The sequence below is a fragment of the Scyliorhinus canicula genome, chromosome 10 (assembly GCF_902713615.1).
Source record: "Scyliorhinus canicula chromosome 10, sScyCan1.1, whole genome shotgun sequence".
Classification (NCBI taxonomy): domain Eukaryota; kingdom Metazoa; phylum Chordata; class Chondrichthyes; order Carcharhiniformes; family Scyliorhinidae; genus Scyliorhinus; species Scyliorhinus canicula.
In genome coordinates this window covers 176,866,228-176,886,788 of record NC_052155.1, presented here as the reverse complement: position 1 = coordinate 176,886,788, position 20,561 = coordinate 176,866,228, and the positions used below count along the sequence as shown (strand labels likewise).

The following is a 20,561-nucleotide window of genomic DNA, read 5'->3' as shown; positions in this document are numbered from 1 at the left end:
AGGAGTTTGCCCCAGCGACAGTAAGGGAACGGCAATATATTTCCAAGTCAGGATGGCGAGTGACTTGAACGGGAACCTCCAGGTGGTGGGGTTCCCAGGTATATGCTGCTCTTATCCTTTTAGATGGTAGTGGTCGTGGGTTTAGAAGGCGCTGTCGAAGGAACCTTGGTGAGTTTCTGCAGTGCATCTTGTAGATGGTATACACGGCTGCTACTCTTCGATGGTGGAGGGATTGAATGTTTGTGGAAGGGGGAGCAATCAAGCGGGCTGCTTCATTATCTGAGGAGTTGCAAATGGTGCTGAACATAGTCATCTGCAACCTTATTATGGAAGGAAGGTCGTTGATGAAGCAGCTGAAAATGGTTAGGCTTAGGACACGACCCTGAGGAACTCCTGCAGTGATGTCCTGGAGCTGAGATAATTGACCTCCAACCACCACAACCATTTTCCTTTGTGCCAGGTATGACTCCAACCAATGGAGAGTTTCCCCGATTCCCATTGACTCCAGTTTAGCTAGGGCTTGTTGATGCCAGACTCGGTGAAATGCTGCCTTGATATCAAGGATAGTCACTCACCTCTGCCATTTAGCTCTTTTGTCCATGTTTAAACTAAGGCTGTATTGAGGTCGGGAGGTGACCCCAGCAGAACCTAAACTGAGCGTCCATGAGCAGGTTATTGCTGAGTACGTGCTGCTTGATAACACTATTGATGGCTCCTTCCATCACTTTTCTGATGATGGAGAGTGTACTGGTAGGACGGTTGATGGCTGGGTTGCATACTTGCATTTGTCTTGTTTCTTGCGTACGGGATTCACCTGGGCAATTTTTCACATTGCCGGTAGATGCCAGTGTTATAGCTTTGCTGGAACAGCTTGGCTAGGGGCGTGGCAAGTTCTGGAACACAAGTCTTCAGTACTATTGTCGGAATATTGTCGGGGCCATAACCTTTGCAGTATCCAGTACCTTCAGCCGTTTCTGGATATCACGTGGAGTGAGTCGTATTGGCTGATGACTGATATTGGTGATGCTGTGGCTATCCGGAAGAGACAGAAATGGATCATCCACTCGGCACTTCTGGCTGAAGATTGTTGCGAATGCCTCAGCCTTGTCTTTTGCAGATATGTGCTGGGCTCCTCCATCATTGAGGATGGAGATAGTTGAGGAGCCGCCTCCTCCTGTGAGTTATTTAATTGTCTAGCACCATTCACGGCTGGATGTGGCAGGACTACAGAGCTTAGATCTGATGTGTTTGTTGTGGAATCCCTTTGCTCTATTATTTGTTGCTGATGCTGTTTGACACACTAGTCCTATGTTGTAGCTTCACCAGGTTGACACTTCGGTATGCCTGACGTTGCTCCTGCCAGACTCTTCATTGAACCAGGGTTGATCCGACATTGAAGTCCCCCACCCAAAGCATTATCTGCGCCCTTGCCACCTTCACTCCACATTGGGGAGTACTGATTCATCAGCTTATGGTGGCCGGTATGTGGTTATCAGCAGGAGGTTTCCTTGCCCATGATATTTTAACCTCAAGCCATGAGACTTCCAGAGTCAATGTTGAGGAATCCCAGGTGCCAGAGTTAGACAGAGTGAGGGTGCAAACTCACAGGGCAAAGTGGTTATTAAAATATTGTTTTTTTTTCTTCCAGCTCACACTGCCCCATCAGCAAGTCTTCAAAGTTAACACAAGAAACAAAAGTACCTCACCTAATCGGCCGCAAATAATTTTTCAAATTTAAATTACATTCGACTGATTTGCTGAACTGGATAGTATACCTGGAAGTAATTGGAATTTTCTTTCAGATGAACATCAATGCACTTGGTAAGTTGGAGAATCCAACTCCACTGTGTCTGTAGAGTATCGATGTAGGCCTGCAATTTTAAAAAAAGTGCATAATATTCTCTAAAATGTTTCTGTTGATTCAGTAAAAAAAAAATCATATGGTGATGAAAATAGAAATGTATAATTTGCTCTGATGAATATTACCATTCTTACACAAGCTTTTCCTGGTGTCCGAATACATGTTTCATATGTTTGACACATAGGTACATATGTGACTTTACCATTGGTGCACATCTTTTTTTAAAAAATTACGTAGCTGTCAGTGTTCTTATAAAGCTACACAAGTTTCCCGGAAAACCGGAGTTTTTCCCGCTGGCGTTAGGAGCGAACCGGACATGCCATTCAATGGCACATTGGGGTTTTTGCTGGAACCGAGGGGGGCAGGTCCTGATCTCTCTGGCAGGTGAGTGGGCTTTCAAGGAATCTCTTGCTCCCCAGAGTTAATGGACCCCCATAGAGCTTTATAAATAAACAAAAACAACCCTTCCTTTGAAGCTATCTTGATCTGCCAATCAAAAGGCTTTTAAAAGGCAACAGTCCGTAAAAATTGAACGCAAACAATGCAGTTCAAAGCTTCTTGCCATGCAAACAGACTTGACAAAATTAACGGGCAATGTGGAAAAAAAAAATCCAAAAAGGTTTCCACTACATTAAAGGGAATACTTTTACCTCCATCTCACAGATCTTTGAACTTGGCATGCTGTCAAACTGTTTAAGGCTACAAATGGGAAGACCAGCCAAACAACCCGCATCCCAGTAAACATCCCCGATCTGAGCACCTCCAGCACCCCCCCCCCCCCCCCCCACCCTCAGCTCCCATGAAGGTCCCCCCTCAGCACCCTGGAGACAAGTGTAAGGAAAGTACTCAGCTCCTTATCGCCCCTCAGAGCGCAAGCCACCAGCTCCCCATTTGTCAGGATTTGCATCAATTCACGGCGGTGCGAATCCTGGAGTATCCCAGGCAGCAGCTAATCGGGCATCTTGTACGTAAATTACATTCAGGCTTTAGTGAGCAGGAACCTCATCAGGGCCGACAGGGTCGGTCAGGAGACCAGCAATGGATTACATGTCTGACATGAAACCTATTTATTTCCCTCCTACCCAATTCACCGGGTCATCTTGACTCCCGTCGCTAGCTGGCGACCCCGGAGAATCCCCCACATATTTTTTTTTCTTAGTGTTTTCTGTTCTATTGCAAGCTGAAGACTCTTATGAACATTTTTTTCAAACAGCAAGCATGAAGATTTTTTTTTTGTTCCATGCATACGGACTCTTGAAAAAGGTGACGTTTAATATTAGAGTCCATGTACTGGATCATGATTATTCAGGGCAAAAATGCATGCCAAGTTCTTATTTCTAGGATCTTCCAGAATATACACGTGGCACTTCTACTCTGGAAATGACAGCAAGAAGCTTCATTGAATCATAGAATTTACAGTACAGAATAATATAATAATAATCGCTTATTGTCACAAGTAGGCTTCAATGAAGTTACTGTGAAAAGCCCCTAGTCGCCACATTCCAGCGCCTGTTCGGGGAGGCCGGTACAGGAATTGAACCCGCGCTGCTGGCATGGTTCTGCATTTCAAGCCAGTTATTTAGCCACTGTGCTAAACCAGAAGGAGGCCATTCGGCCCATCGAGTCTGTACCGGTTCTTGGAAAGAGCACCTTACTTAAGCCCACGCCTCCACCCTATCCCTGTAACCCAATAACCCCACCTGACCTTTTTTTGGACACTAAGGGGCAATTTAATATGGTCAATCCACCTAACCTGCACATCTTTGGACTGTGGGGGGAAACTGGAGCACCCGGAGGAAACCCATGTAGACACGGGACGAATGTGCAGACTCCGCACAGAGAGTGACCCAAGCTGGGAATCGAACCTGGGACCCAGAGTGTTTCACGCCGGCATCGGAGGCTGCTCCTCGCCCCCTATTCCCCCCCCCATTCTCCCCCCCGCCCCCTATTCTCCCCCCGCCCCCTATTCTCCCCCCTCACCCCCATTCTCCCCCCTCACCCCCATTCTCCTCCCCCCTCGCCCCCTATTCTCCCCTCCCCTCGCCCCCTATTCTCCCCCCACTCACCCCCTATTCTCCCCCACCCCCTATTCTCCCCCGCCCCCTATTCTCCCCCCGCCCCCTATTCTCCCCCCTCGCCCCCTATTCTCTCCCCCTCGCCCCCTATTCTCTCCCCCCCTCTTCTCTCCCCCCTCGCCCCCTATTCTCTCCCCCCCCTTCTCTCCCCCCTCGCCCCTATTCTCTCCCCCCCCAGTCTCCCCCCCTCGCCCCCTATTCTCCCCCTCCCCCCAATTCTCTCCCCCCCCTCGCCCCTATTCTCTCCCCCTCTTCTCTTCCCTCTTCTCTCCCCATTCTCTCCCCCCCTCGCCCCCTATTCTCCCCCCCCTCGCCCCCTATTCTCCCCCCCGCCCCCTATTCTCTCCCCCTCGCCCCCTATTCTCTCCCCCCTCCCCCATTCTCTCCCCCTCGCCCCCTATTCTCTCCCCCTCTTCTCTCCCCTCGCCCCCTATTCTCCCCCTCTTCTCTCCCCCCTCCACCCTATTCTCTCCACCCCCTCACCTCCTATTCTCCCCCCCTCGCCCCCTATTCTCCCCCCCTCGCCCCCTATTCTCTCCCCCCTCTCCCCCTCTTCTCTCCCCCCTCGCCCCCTATTCTCTCCCCCCCGCCCCCTATTCTCTCCCCCCCTCGCCCCCTATTCTCCCCTCCTCGCCCCCTATTCTCTCCCCCCATTCTCCCCCCCTCACCCCCTATTCTCCCCCCTCTTCTCTCCCCCCTCGCCCCCTATTCTCTCCCCCCCATTCTCCCCCCCCTCGCCCCCTATTCTCCCAATTCTCTCCCCCCCTCGCCCCTATTCTCTCCCCCCTCGCCCCTCTTCTCTCCCCTCTTGCCCCCCATTCTCTCCCCCCCTCGTCCCCTATTCTCCCCCCCTCGCCCCCTATTCTCCCCCCCCCTCGCCCCTATTCTCCCCCCCGCCCCCTATTCTCTCCCCCTCTTCTCTCCCCCCTCTTCTCTCCCCTCGCCCCCTATTCTCCCCCCTCTTCTCTCCCCCCTCCCCCCTCTTCTCTCCCCCCCTCGCCCCCTATTCTCCCCCCCTCGCCCCCTATTCTCCCCCACTCGCCCCTATTCTCTCCCCCCTCTTCTCTCCCCCCTCTCCCCTATTCTCCCCCCCTCTTCTCTCCCCCCCTCGCCCCCTATTCTCCCCCCCTTCTCTCCCCCCTCGCCCCCTATTCTCTCCCCCCCCTCGCCCCCTATTCTCTCCCCCCCTCGCCCCCTATTCTCCCCCCTCGCCTCCTATTCTCTCCCCCTCGCCCCCTATTCTCTCCCCCCCTCTTCTCTCCCCCCTCGCCCCCTATTCTCTCCCCCCCTTCTCTCCCCCCTCGCCCCCTATTCTCTCCCCCCCCGCCCCCTATTCTCCCCCTCCCCCCAATTCTCTCCCCCCCTCGCCTCTATTCTCTCCCCTCTTCTCTCCCCATTCTCTCCCCCCCTCGCCCCCTATTCTCCCCCCCCTCGCCCCCTATTCTTCCCCCCCTCCCCCTATTCTCTCCCCCCTCCCCCTATTCTCTCCCCCCTCCCCCTATTCTCTCCCCCTCCCCCTATTCTCTCCCCCCTCTTCTCTCCCCTCGCCCCCTATTCTCCCCCTCTTCTCTCCCCCCTCCACCCTATTCTCTCCACCCCCTCACCTCCTATTCTCCCCCCCTCGCCCCCTATTCTCCCCCCCTCTTCTCTCCCCCCCTCGCCCCCTATTCTCCCCCCCTTCTCTCCCCCCTCGCCCCCTATTCTCTCCCCCCCTCGCCCCCTATTCTCTCCCCCCCCTCGCCCCCTATTCTCCCCCCTCGCCTCCTATTCTCTCCCCCTCGCCCCCTATTCTCTCCCCCCCTCTTCTCTCCCCCCTCGCCCCCTATTCTCTCCCCCCCTTCTCTCCCCCCTCGCCCCCTATTCTCTCCCCCCCCGCCCCCTATTCTCCCCCTCCCCCCAATTCTCTCCCCCCCCTCGCCTCTATTCTCTCCCCTCTTCTCTCCCCATTCTCTCCCCCCCTCGCCCCCTATTCTCCCCCCCCTCGCCCCCTATTCTTCCCCCCGCCCCCTATTCTCTCCCCCTCGCCCCCTATTCTCTCCCCCCTCCCCCTATTCTCTCCCCCTCGCCCCCTATTCTCTCCCCCCTCTTCTCTCCCCTCGCCCCCTATTCTCCCCCTCTTCTCTCCCCCCTCCACCCTATTCTCTCCACCCCCTCACCTCCTATTCTCCCCCCCTCGCCCCCTATTCTCCCCCCCTCGCCCCCTATTCTCTCCCCCCCTCGCCCCCTATTCTCTCCCCCCCCTCTCCCCCTCTTCTCTCCCCCCTCGCCCCCTCTTCTCTCCCCCCCTCGCCCCCTATTCTCCCCCCCTCGCCCCCTATTCTCTCCCCCCCATTCTCCCCCCCTCACCCCCTATTCTCCCCCCTCTTCTCTCCCCCCTCACCCCCTATTCTCCCCCCTCTTCTCTCCCCCCTCCACCCTATTCTCTCCACCCCCTCACCTCCTATTCTCCCCCCCTCGCACCCTATTCTCCCCCCCTCGCCCCCTATTCTCTCCCCCCCTCTCCCCCTCTTCTCTCCCCCCTCGCCCCCTATTCTCTCCCCCCCTCGCCCCCTATTCTCTCCCCCCCCTCGCCCCCTATTCTCCCCCCCTCGCCCCCTATTCTCTCCCCCCCATTCTCCCCCCCTCACCCCCTATTCTCCCCCCTCTTCTCTCCCCCCCTCGCCCCCTATTCTCTCCCCCCCCATTCTCCCCCCCCTCGCCCCCTATTCTCCCCCTCCCCCAATTCTCTCCCCCCCTCGCCCCTATTCTCTCCCCCCTCGCCCCTCTTCTCTCCCCCCTTGCCCCCTATTCTCCCCCCCCTCGCCCCTATTCTCCCCCCGCCCCCTATTCTCTCCCCCTCTTCTCTCCCCCCTCTTCTCTCCCCTCGCCCCCTATTCTCCCCCCTCTTCTCTCCCCCCTCCCCCCTCCCCCCTCTTCTCTCCCCCCCTCACCCCCTATTCTCCCCCCCTCGCCCCCTATTCTCTCCCCCTCTTCTCTCCCCCTCTTCTCTCCCCCCCTCGCCCCCTATTCTCCCCCCCTCTTCTCTCCCCCCCTCGCCCCCTATTCTCTCCCCCCCTCGCCCCCTATTCTCTCCCCCCTCGCCCCCTATTCTCCCCCCCCTCGCCCCCTATTCTCCCCCCCTATTCTCCCCCCCATTCTCCCCCCCTCGCCCCCTATTCTCTCCCCCCTCTTCTCTCCCCCCTCGCCCCCTATTCTCCCCCCTCTTCTCTCCCCCCCTCGCCCCCTATTCTCTCTCCCCCCCTCGCCCCCTATTCTCCCCCCCCCGCCCGCCCCCTATTCTCCCCCCACCCTCGCCCCCTATTCTTCCCCGCCCCAGGGGGGGGGGCTAGGAGTGGCATTGGGAGAAACCCGGCCGCCGGGCCTTGATGCATGTCAAGGCGGCGCGCCGAGAATGACGCGGCCGGCGGCGCCTAAGTGACATCAGCCGCGCATGCGCAGGTTGCCGTCTTCCCCTCCGCTGCCCCGCAAGACGTGGCGGCTTGATCTTGCGGGGCGGCGGAGTGGAAAGAGTGCATCTTAGAGACGCCGGCCCGACGATCGGTGGGCACCGATCGCAGGCAAGTCCCCTCCCGAGCACGCCCGTAGTGCTCGTTCTTCCCTCCGCCCCCCCCCACAGGCCCCACACTTACCTGTCGCGCGGTGTTCACGCCGGCAGCGACCAGGTGTGGTTGCCGCCGGCATGAACAGGTCGGGATCGTCAGGCCGCTCGGCCCATCTGGGCCGGAGAATCGCCGGTCGCTGTGAAAAACGGCGACCGGCGATTCTCCGAGCGGCGTGTCGCATTGGGGGGGGGGGGGGGGGGGGGGGTGGGAAAATCGTGGGGGGTGCCAGAGTCTGGCACTCCCGCGATTCCCCCACCCGGCGTGGGGAGCGTGGAATTGCGCCTGTTATATGTATATAAGTGCTATCACTTCCCTATCTCTGAACCTGACATTAACCTTGATTGACAAGACTAGGTCAAGATTTACACTGCCCCTAAATGAAGGATTAACCAAGCATCCCTACCTCAATCTTGTCAGCTGCAGGATGATTACTTGCTACTAGCTGGTCACCATCTTGTTTGAGTATGTTTAATTGCTTTTCTTTTTCTTCCAATTGGCTCATCATTATCTAGCAAAAGTAAGTAAAATGTTAATAATTAAACATAAGATGCCCACAAACAAAGCAGTGAACACTTGATAGTAGAGAAATTGCATATTGCTGAAAAGGGACATGTTGTCAAAGCTTTTTTGTCTCGCACTCATCAAGACAAATGCAAGAATGCCAAATTTCAAACGGTCACAACAATTTAAACCTGTAGAATGAGTTTTATCCCAAAGCATAAAGACTTACAGAAAAAGCTTCTTGTTTTTCAGCAATCTTCGTGTTCTTATCACTCCAATCGTGAACAAGTTCTTCTTCTTCACGCTCATTGATCCACATAATTTCATTGCTTGTGGCTGAAATTATGCTCTGGAGCTTTCTTAGTTGATCAAGTCTATCCGATGAAGCTTTCTAGTATGCATGCAAAAATCAAGACTCATTATCTGTTGAATTAAGTTACCAAAAAAATCTGCTTTTAGCTCAATGAAAGATTTGTGCTTACCAAAATCATATCGTATTCACTTTCCATAAGTAGCAAGTTTTCTCTGGTACTGTCAGAATAGTTGCCTGTCTGGAGACAAAGGCAAAGCGTGTAATCAGTGGACACTGTTATCCAGATGGCTTAATCTTCAAATCCATAGACAAGAGTAATTAAGCAGCAAATAAATTAATCACAACTTATTTAATATCACAGAAGATCCTCGTTAATGACACCCACTCAGCATATCCACGTCTTGTTCAGTTTGCTCCAATCAGAAAGCAGGCTTGTCAGAATTGGCCACGATCAGTAAACCAGAAAGACTTCATTACTGTATTACCTGGGACACCCACAGCAAATCTCAAAGTTACTTCTGAATTTCAGCCGAAAGGACAAGTACGTAACACCAGGAAGTAGGCAGGAGAAATTTTAACCTTCAGCAGCAGGCAGTAAATGTACCATTAACATTAGGGATCCACAGGGAGGCACAGTGCTACAGTGGCAAGCGCTACTGCCTCACGCTGCCGAGGACCCGTATTCGATCCGGCCCCAGGTCACTGTCTGTATGGAGTTTGCACATTCTCCCCATGTTTGCGTGGGCCTCACACCCACAACCCAAAGATGTACAGGGTAGGTGGATTGGCCACGCTAAGTTGCCCCTTCATGGGAATTAAAAGAATTGGGTACTCTAAATTTATTTTTAAAACTTTAAGGATCAGCCACACATTATATCGTTACGCTTGGCAAGGAAAAGTAAAACAAAATCAGGAGGGCTGTGCAACGGTATTAAATTGCTGCCACCAGTTTCTCACTTGGCAATGAAAGTTAAAATCTTACCCACAGGTGAGTGTCACCAGTGCACAGCTTAGCATAATATGAAATATATGAGGTCTTTAAAATCTTTCAATTCCATGCAAGTTTTACTGTTAAGGTAAAGCAGGCATCGGCAAGGCATCACAAGTGGTAATTGAAGGATAATGTCCGAAGCTGCAATTGAGCAAATTGTTTGTTGAGTCATTTGGCATATGCATTGGCCCACCTTCTTATTTTCCAAATAGAATGGACTTGAAATTCATTCCACAACTAATAGCATGCATCCAGTATACAGCCTAACCAGGTCACCATGTCAATAAAATCCGTGCCTCCTGTAATAATATTTGCAGCGAGCTAGAGGTGCCTGCTGTTCCTCCAAAGAATGAGGGAGGCCCAATGTAAGATTCCAGGCGAGCGACCACACGGAAGCGATGGCTGTTAGAAAAATATTTATTTTACCTACTAGAATACAACTCCTACTCCCCGAAGGGTCTCCCGCACCTGGCCCATGTTTGGGTATTTACATCCCAGTGAACCTTTACTTAAGGGTGTAGCTCCGGCCCCTGATCTGGGGAGATCATATTCAGGTGGGGCCACTGGTACTCTGATGTTGCAGACCCTGTGGCCTCCAGTCGGGTTATGAAAGCAGGGGCCAGCAGTGGCCCAATATATACTACTGATTAAGTCACTGTAGAATCGGAAAATAAATCTGAACATGCCTCGTATTCTAGGCTTCTGCAATGGTGGGGAATTTTACTTTCAGTGTGAATGAATTTGTATTGTGCAGCACAGCCATTGTTGGCCTTGAAGTAAAACCAGACACTTCAAAGAAGCAACTGCACAAATAAGTGAAATGATCTAAAATGGATTTTGTGAATGCACATAAAGTATTATTGGCCAAGGTCATGCTAAATGCCCATTATTTTTTAAACTGTGAAATACATTGTGGAAAATATAAATCACTGAACTCCCTCCTGAACAGCACTATGGGTGTACCTACGCCACATGGTTCAAGAGGGCAGCTAACCACCATCTCCTCAAGAGCAATTAGGAATGAACAATAAATGCTGATCTATCCAGCGAAGCCCAAATCCTAAACTTTCAGTTCTGCTTAGAAGCAGATGTGCTTAACTGCAACTTTAAAAATTACCAACAGAGGGCTGTAGGTCATTTAGCCACCAGAATCCTACAAATTTAACGTGTTTACCAAGATGGCCAGCTCCAGATCTTGGTTCTAAAATTGTAACTGACCCGCAACAAAAGTTCAACGATGGCTACAGAGAGATTCTAGTTCTCTCAGTGTTGGCAACAAACTCTCCGAGGCTTTGGAGCTATTTGCTAAGGCAGCCGGTCGAATAACACAACAATGGGTCTCATACATTGGGGACCACTTGCAGCCCACCTTGTCCTCAACTGTGCAAACGAGGTGAACCATCTGCAACACCCCCACAGCTGGCTTAGCCATGGAATGTCACCCAAACCAAGAAAATGCACCAGTTTTTTTTTCTCTATAACTCAAAACGAAAGCAAAGCTGTTGGTCCCAGTGTCTCTCCAGCTGTACTTTGAAATATGGAACAACTACCTGTTAGCGCCACTGCTATGGAAGGAGGGGCACAGTCCGCAGTAAAACAATGTGGTTTGAAGCAAGACACTGACCTGTAACTCTCAGCAAAATATCCCACCATGACATAATGATGTTCGTAGGTTCTTCACCAATTCTCAGTCTCAATTTTAAAAAACATCTTCATACATACTTCCAGCACAAGCTTAATACTCGTTAGGCTATTTCTGGTTACATTATCATGCTCATTTTCAAATGCTAAAAATGATAAATCTGCAGCCTCACTCACAGTTCATGCAAAAATGGAATCTCCTCATAACCAAAAACACAGGCCGTGGATTTCCACTTCCATACAACTCAAGAGAATGAATCATAGAATCCCTACAATGCAGAAGGAGGCCATTCAACCTATCGAGTCTGCGTCGAGTCTTCGCCTTATCCCAGTATCACCACCCAACTTTTAGACACTTAGGGGCAACTTAGTACGGCCGATCCACTTAGCCTGCACATTTTTTGGACTGTGGGAGAATTCCGGAGCACCCGGAGGAAACGCACAGAGGCACGGGGAGAACGTCCAAACTCCACAAAGACAGCCACTTAAGGTCGGAATCGATCCCGGGTCCCTGGCGCTGTGAGGCAGCAGTGCCACCACCCTGCCCTAACAACAGTGCAACAATATCAGGAAGGGAATGTTTACAGCTTGCTTGAGAACATTCCATTTTCAGCAGTGTCTCGAGTAACAAAGGCCCGTTTGGAAAATATTCTGTAAGCATGGTCCTGCTTTCTGGAATACTGTTCCAAGTACAGTCATAGCCTTCCTTCCAAATCTATTTCCATTATAGCAAAGCATTATTTGTGTGTGTGGGGGGGGGGGGGATATTCAACAATGGCTTTGCATAATTACCTGTTCCATTTTGGCTTTATTTATTTTCCAACGATAGTCTTCGAGGCTCCTATGGTATTTTCTTTGCTCGTTTATCTGGTGTTCTACCGAGGCTGCATCTACTCCCCATTCTTGCATGTCTAATGCTTGCTGTATGGAAAATGGAGGGATCAATTTAATAAGAATATTTATGATTACTATACATTCCTATTACACAAGGCTAATTGTCAATTGCGATCTTGGTGCCAAACATTTTGACTTAATACAAGACACAAGCTTTAGGAATGACACCAGAGGGGTGAAAAAAAATTAAACCTTAAGAGACACAGTTCTGTCCACGTGGTTCGGAAAATCAAGCATAAAAACAATACTGATGGCCTTGACATTTAACACACAAGAACTGGATTTAACTCCCCTAACACCACCCAAGCAGCAAGGTCTATAGCCAGATTCCTGCCTCCAAAGCCAGCCACTCGAAACATACCTCTCTCCCTTTCATTTCCCAATTCCCCCTCTGGCAGTGGATGCTTGCCCCATGCCCAAGGAAATAATCCTGCCCTTAACTAAATTCCACTTTGAAACTCTTTAAACCGGCACAATTTTGCTCTCCGGCCACGGATACCAAAACCACTTGAAGCACGGGTGTCACCATGTACAACACAGGTTTTGTATTGCTAGGACCTATCTAGCTGCAGACGGTTCTGTCCGTGTTGCGCCAGTAAATGCATATCATTGTATTGTAGGCTAGATAGCAAGAGTTCTTCATAAAGCAAAGCACAACTATTCAATCAACCTAATTAGCCTAAAGGCCTAATGAGTGAAGTATGTTTTTTTTTAAAAAGTAATAAACTTCTAGCTGAATAAATCATTGCGTAGATTGTGCACAAGTGATTAAATTGATCATTTAATAGCATCATGAGGCATGTGGCATTATACAACTGATAGTTACTATATTACCTCCTGGAGTTCCATGATGTCCATGCTTGGGAGTAAGTGGATGAAGGCTACATGGAGGGGAGGACGGAAACCAAGAAAGGACAGTATCTGGAGCACAGGCAGCGCCCACGTTGTGGATACCAATACCAGACGGTTGACCGACCAAAATAATTCGTATCTAGATTTTTCTTATTGCTTTTGTGTAATAAGATTTCCATTTGCCCCAGTGCAGAAAATGAGATTTACCAGCAGTTGGCACATAACATGCAGCTTCTTGCCATTGGGGCACAGCTGTAAAAGTGACAACTACTCCAAAGGGGTAACTGGCCATTTTCAAGTGGCTTCAGATTATATTCCAACAAGCAACAGTGCAGTTGGCAAAACAGTTGGCGAAAAAGCTGATCAGGCTCTTATCAAATTAATTTATTTTCAACCATATACCCAAATTATTAGAGGGAGGGGGAAACAGGTGGGGAGACTGAACGGGAGGGAGAACAAAGAAATGGAATGCTACAAAGGAAGACTGCAACACCAATGAGGCAATAAAAGCCTCGTTGGAAATTGCTGGATTAATGGCTTGCGAGTGACACCGGCTACTTCCCTCTGCATGGCAACACACTTTACGCAAACAGCTGCCATTCTTTTGTTCTCAGACAATCAATGATACCTGACCTCCCTAGCCATAACAACATGACCAGAAATATCCTTTCAGCCACGGCTGATAACACCTCTCTGTCAACCAAGCTCAGAAGCTGTAAAATAGGTACAACAAAGTGCTGAGTGCTACTTGATTAATAATTGAGATTCTGCAGACATTTCATTGTGGTAATGCTTGGCAGTGTAGGATTTCCTCAAGCTGCCACTTAAACTTCATCAGCCTTGGACTTAGGGACTGCAATAAGAAACATTAAGAGGGATGCCTTATAAAGAAATAAATTAATGAGTCAGTTAACATGCATGCGTTGTGAAGATCAAAAAGAATCCCAATTTTCCTTCAACCGAGCCCAGTTCCCTCCCTTCTAGCCACTTTACATTGAGCTGGAAATAACAACATTATTAACCATCTCATTATACAATAGGTGGCATAACAACATGCTCGCCCCATTATATTCACTTTTGGGAAAATATGTCTAATTTGCATCTGATGAATTCTCCCATAGTTTCGACAGATGAATGTCTAATTGATGTAAACACCAACTTCATTCCATGCTTATCACCAAATCTGTTAAGATTTATTCCTGGTGTCCTTTTCTTTAAAATCAAAAATGGTTCAGTGGACAAATGGCACAACGTAAGGATAAAAAACTGAAGAAAAAACTTTGAATTCAGGTTTTTAATTAATAAAGCCAATCCTTCTTTTCATTATTCTCAAAACACTTAAGACACTTTTTAAAAACTTGACTTACCCTTTGTTGGCTTAACCAACTGAACAGCTCACTAGTCGATCTTGACATTCCTTCGTCCCAGGAGGTTTTGTGTCTTGGGATGCTGTGGTGCCTTAGTGACCGGCTCCGTTCAATCATTCGCTCACTGTATCGGTCGGTGATAGTCTTTGAAATGATATGCATCTGATTCCGAAGCTGCTGCACACTGCAGGGAAGTTTCAAAGATAGTGAATACTGAACAGGTCTAGCTGAAGAGAGCACCAACAAAGTATAATATCAGTTTTCCGCTGTCAGTTTTAATCTTGCGGTTGCCACACTAGTGTTATTATGAGAGGTATCCAGCAAATTTGTGGAATCAATTTTCCTCTTTATCCTCTAGGTGGAGCACAAAGCACGAAAATTGGGATATTGTGTCCGTAACAGAGCCTACCTCACAGGAATAAGTCAAGAGAGAACATAAGAACTAGGAGCAGGAGTAGGCCACCTGGCCCTTCATGCCTGTTTCTCCATTCAATGAGATCATGGCTGATCGTTTTTGGACTCAGCTCCACTTTCCCACCCGAACACCATAACCCTTTATTCCTCTTTACCTTGAAACATTCACTGAAGGAGCCTCAACTGCTTCACTGGGCAGGGAATTCCATTGATTCACAACCCTTTGGGTGAAGAAGTTCGTCCTGAGCTCAGTCCTAAATCTACTTCCCCTTATTTTGAGGCTCTGCCCCCTAGTTCTGCTTTCACCCACCAGTGGAAACAACCTGCCCGCATCTATCCTATCTATTCCCTTCATAATTTTATATGCTTCTAGAAGATTCCCCCCCCCCCCCCCCGCATCCTTCTAAATTCCAACAAGTACAGTCCCACTCTACTCAACCTCTCCTCGTAATCCAACCCCCTCAACTCTAGGATTAATTAGGGCAGCACGGTGGCCTAGTGGTTAGCACAACCGCCTCACGGCGCTGAGGTCCCAGGTTCGATCCCGGCTCTGGGTCACTGTCCGTGTGGAGTTTGCACATTCTCCCCGTGTCTGCGTGGGTTTCGCCCCCACAACCCAAAAATGTGCAGAGTAGGTGGATTGGCCACGCTAAATTGCCCCTTAATTAGAAAAAATAATTGGCTAATCTAAATTTAAAAAAAAAACTCTAAGATTAATCTAGTGAATCTCCTCTGCATACCCTCCAGAGCCAGTACATACTTTCTCAGGTAAGGTGACCAAAACTGTACACAGTACTCCAGGTGTGGCCTCATTAACACCGTATACAATTGCAGCATAAGTCCCTAGTCTTAAACTCCATCCCTCCAGCAATGAAGGATAAAACTCAACTCACCTTCTTAATCACCTGTTGCACCAAGTTTTTGCGACTCATACACTAGGACACCCAGGTCCCTCTGCACAGCAGCAGGTTTTAATATTTTATCATTTAGATAATAATTCCTTTTATTATTATTCCTACCAAAATGGATAACCTCACATTTGTCAACATTGTATTCCATCTACCAGACCATAGCCCATTCACTTAAACTATCCAAATCTCTCTGCAGACTTCCAGTATCCTTTGCACTTTTTGCTTTGCCACTCATCTTAGTGTCATCTGCAAACTTGGACACATTGCACTTGGTCCCCAACTCCAAATCATCTATATAAATTGTGAACAGTTGTGGGCCCAACACAGATCCCCAAGGGACACCACTAGGTACTGATTGCCAACCAGAGAAACACCCATTAATCACCAGTCTTTCAGATGATCAGCTCTACTCCACCTCGACCCATTTGTTTTCATTCCATTTTAACTATCTTTTATGATTTCTTTCTTTCTTAATATACATTTAATCCCCCCCCCCCCCCCCCCCCCATCTTATCCACCTTTCTCCTCTTTGCTTCCCCTCCCCCCACATCTACAGTTCATCCTCGGATGTTAGTTTCCCTGCTGTATGACCTTTCACATCTTTTGTGCTCTCTGGGGACTGCCATTAGTACTCTTTCCCCTTGGTTTCTGTGGCCATTAATACCCTGTTTCCCTGGGTTTCTGTGGCTATGACTCATCTTTCATTCTCACTCATATAAATATTTCCCACTTTCTCTGCCTGTGAGCTGACAAAGAGTCATCGGACTCGAAACGTTAGCTATTTTCTCTCCCCACAGATGCTGCCAGACTTGCTGAGATTTTCCAGCATTTTCTCTTTCGTTTCAGTTTCCAGCATCCGCAGTAATTTGCTTTTAATCCCCAGTCTTTGCTTTCTATTAATTAACCAATCCTCTATCCATGCTACTACTTTACCCTTAATGCCATGCATCTTTATCTTATGCAGCAACCTTTTGTGTTGCACCTTGTCAAAAGCTTTCTGGAAACCAGATATACCACATCCATTGGCTCCCAGTTATCTACCGCACTGCTAATGTCCTCAAAAAATTCCACTAAATTAGTTAGGCATGACCTGCCCTTTATGAACCCATGCTGCATCTGTCCAATGGGACAATTTCCATCCAGATGCCTCGTTATTTCTTCCTTGATAGATTCCAGCATCTTCCCTACTACCGAAGTTAAGCTAACTGGCCTATAATTACCCGCTTTCTGCTTCCCTCCTTTTTTAAACAGTGGTGTCATGTTTGCTCATTTCCAATCCACCGGGACCACCCCAGAGTCCAGTGAATTTTAGTAAATTATCACGAGCATTTGCAATTTCCCTAGCCATCTCTTTTAGTACCCTGGGATACATTCCATCAGGAGACTTGTCTATCTTTAGCCCCATTAGCTTGCCCATCACTACCTGCTTAGTAATAACAATCGTCTCAAGGTCCTCACCTGTCATAGCTTCATTTCCATCAGTCACTGGCATGTTATTTGTGTCTTCCAGTGTGAAGACCGACCCAATATAGCTGTTCAGTTCCTCAGCCATTTCCTCATATTAATGACTCAACAACCCATCCTAAGGATTCCAGCCCAACAAATCTTACGCATCTTGGTGTCTGCTGACTACTCTGTCATTGGGAGGAGACTTCTCAATTTAAACTAGCCACATGTTCGTCTGCAGCAGGAACCTCCGCCGACTTCAAAAATAAGGCAAAACGTGCCCAGGCATTAACAGCACAGTCATAGGCCAGTAAGTGGACTCTGCTCGATCCTAACCACCATGCTACGCACTACTCTCGTTGGGTGAGGGTGGGTTAAAATTGGGCCAAAAAGGACACAAGAATCTGATGAATCAGACTAATTTGCAACAAACATTGTAAAAATAAACAGGTGACTTTCTGGCCCACTTTGTTTTCTGTTCACCCTTAATACTCCTGGGCTTCCATCATTATTCCGATTTGCAATGATATCGCAGTTACAGAATTTCGGTAATTACACAATTCATCCAACATTTTTTTATTACCCTGGCAAATAAATTTAATGGCGAGCTCAGTTAGGGACAGCTGGACTTGCAATGAAAAAGCCTTTGAAGTTAAAATGGTCTCATTTAATTTGGAGCTACAGAAAAAAAATTGCCGCAAAAACATTTTATTTTATTTTACAAGTGTGACAGATTGGATCTCCCAGATGGAGAAGGTAGCACAGTGGTTAGCACTGTCGCATCACAACTCCAGGGTCCCAGGTTTGATTCTAGAGTGCTGGCGCCGGGGCCAAAATGGAAGTACGCCGGCGCCGGTTCTGAGACCCGATTCCTGGATCCTGGGGGGGCCAGCACGGCGCTGGGGCAGCCCACGTCGGTCCAGCTGCCGGTCCGTCATCGACCCAGCACCGCGGGGTCCACGCATGCGCAGTTGGGCCGGCGGCAACTAACGCATGCGCAGTAGCCATCATCCCCGCGCCTGCCCCGACGCCAAATAGCGCAGGGATCCAGGAGCCAGCATGGATGAAAAGAGGTCCGCAGCCAGAGAGGCTGGCCCGCCGATTGCGGGCCAGGCCACTACGGAGGGCCTCCCCGGGGTTGGATCCCCTCTCCGGGGTTGGATCCCCCCCCCCCCCCCCCTCTCTCCACAGGCCGCCCCCGGACCCTTCAACCTCGAGGTCCCACCGGCCCAGAGCATGTTAGAACAGCGCTGGCGGGACTCGGACGGCCACTCGGCCCATCTGGGCCGGGGGATCGCCGCTACGGCCTTTTGCGGCGATTCTCCGTGCGGCCCTGCACCATGCGCACCCGCCCGGTTTTTCACGGGCAGGAGAATGGTGTCCCGGCGCGGGGCGGTGTGGCGCTCTTCGCGCGGCACCCTGCCGATTCTCCGGCCCAGCAGGGTGGGGGGGGGTCGGAGAATCCCGCCCATGCTGTTAGGTGAATTAGACATTCTGAATTCTCCCTGTGTACCCGAACAGGCACCGGAATGTGGCGACGAGGGGATTTTCACAGTAACTTCATTGCAGTGTTAATATAATCCTACTTGTGACAATAATAAAAGATTATTATTTTTATTATTATTAAAATGAGTGTCTGATCTTCAATGGCTTGTCAGAGGGGAAGATCTTTTTGAGCAATTGAGAATGAAAGTAAGTTACTTTTAACATGCCTACACCATCATAATACGGAACAGAATTAAGATAGAACATAGAACAGTACAGCACAGAACAGGCCCTTCGGCCCTCGATGTTGTGCCGAGCAATGATCACCCTACTCAAACCCACGTATCCACCCTATACCCGTAACCCAACAACCCCCCCCCTTAACCTTACTTTTTAGGACACTACGGGCAATTTTAGCATGGCCAATCCACCTAACCCGCACATCTTTGGACTGTGGGAGGAAACCGGAGCACCCGGAGGAAACCCACGCACACACGGGGAGGACGTGCAGACTCCGCACAGACAGTGACCCAGCCGGGAATCGAACCTGGGACCCTGGAGCTGTGAAGCATTTATGCTAACCACCATGCTACCCTAGTTAGTGCTGCTTCAATTCAAAAGTACACATTGGACTCTGCAAATTAAATGACAGAATTGTTTGACATAAAAGTTCCTGGCCATATTCTTACCTGTATTCTGTGCACTGTTTAGTTTGCCCCATGTTTAAGTCAACAAAACTGTCCAGATAATAGTGGCAGGTTGAATAATTGGCCACTTAACAGCCTCAATAGGCCCAAGTACAGATGGGCTGCCCAACGCCCAATGGGAAACGGGTCTGGGGGGAGCGCTGCATTTTACAAACCCACCAGCAAGGGACCATAACATTTCAGCCAATAGGTTTTCAATTTTGCGATATCAGAAGGACACGTTCTGTTACCAATCACAATGCCCAACTGATATTTACAAGTTTTTGTGAAGATATTATGAAGTATGGAGATGGAAGTGAGGTACAGATCAGCCATGATCTAGTCAAATGGTGGCACAGGCCCAGAGGCCTGAATGGCAGATTCCCAGTTCTACAATTCTAAACAGATCTTCAATTCAGCTTACACTTGAATAGAAGTATTTTTCCTTACCTTTTGAGAGTTGGTTCAAAATCCAAGCCGTTAATTCTCAAAACATTGGCATGGTCTTCAATACTTGCTAGTTGCTCACCAGCGACTTTCAAATGTTCATCAATTTGTAATCTGTATTTTCCTTGCAAACCCAAATCAAAACCTTTCAAATCCTACAACGAAATAGTGCGAGAACAAAAATGGATCTTCACCAAAGAAAATTCTATTCCACTAAGCAGAAACGGCATCATTTTACAAATGACTAATGTTAAAATATTCAAATAATTTTGTACAGAAATATGACAAGTTGTTTTAGTTTGGCTGAAGCATTCAGTAATTGCGTTTGAATACATTGTATTTTGCGCAGTTTCTCGATGTAGTGCAATTGTTGAACGTACCCTGAATGTTAAGTTGCCATTTATAAACTACTCAGAGGGCAGGATTCTCTGGACCGCCGGCCACGTGCCCCTGGGCAGTGCGCCCTTGCCGGCAGCAGGATTCTCTGTTTCTGCCACATGCCAATGGGATTATGGCCACCGCACGCCACCGGGAAATGTGTGGGCGTGGGTGCGCTGCCAGTGGAGCGGAGAATTCCACCCAGGATGTCTGTAGCCCCCAGTCACACAGTAACAATTACTACTCAAACTGCACGCAACTCTGGTACATACACACCACAGGAATTTTGCCATGGAATAGAGGTAGTTCTTCCTCATGCTCCTAACCTCACTTGATGCTCTATTATAACTGTACACCCAAAACAAGGAAATATTAGACTGGGTTCTCCCAACAAACACATTATGAGTTTCACATTCCTTCTCTCCTGAAGTTGACAACTTGCTGGCTTATGATTTTGTGGAGGTCATGCACATCTTCAGAATCTTGCCCAAGAGGCATTCTTCCCACCAGCGAGACTGAACACCAACTAATATTCAGCTTCCAGCCCATCTCATATATAAAGGATGTCAGGTGAGGACCAAGTTCAGCTGGAAAGGGCGCACATTAGTGCTCTGGAGTCAGTTGAAAATCTCCTTTCCCACTTTTCTTCAATACCCTCCAGTCCAAGGTCACTGTAGAACTGACATAACCAGTCACA

At 49.2% G+C, this 20,561-nt stretch overlaps 1 protein-coding gene across 2 annotated transcripts in view; it reads right to left on the bottom strand.

Moving 5' to 3' along the window:
* Window positions 1–20,561, bottom strand: part of LOC119972798 (desmoplakin-like) — a 98,910-nt gene that overhangs the window by 60,626 nt on the left and 17,723 nt on the right. For both annotated transcript variants that reach the window (XM_038810212.1, XM_038810213.1), the window contains exons 3-9: window positions 19,490–19,641; window positions 14,098–14,281; window positions 11,777–11,905; window positions 8,522–8,590; window positions 8,269–8,430; window positions 7,942–8,046; window positions 1,776–1,871 (exon numbers count right to left, since the gene is read on the bottom strand). In XM_038810212.1, the coding sequence (XP_038666140.1) occupies window positions 1,776–1,871; window positions 7,942–8,046; window positions 8,269–8,430; window positions 8,522–8,590; window positions 11,777–11,905; window positions 14,098–14,281; window positions 19,490–19,641 (897 nt within the window). The remainder of the gene's footprint in view (window positions 1–1,775; window positions 1,872–7,941; window positions 8,047–8,268; window positions 8,431–8,521; window positions 8,591–11,776; window positions 11,906–14,097; window positions 14,282–19,489; window positions 19,642–20,561) is intronic.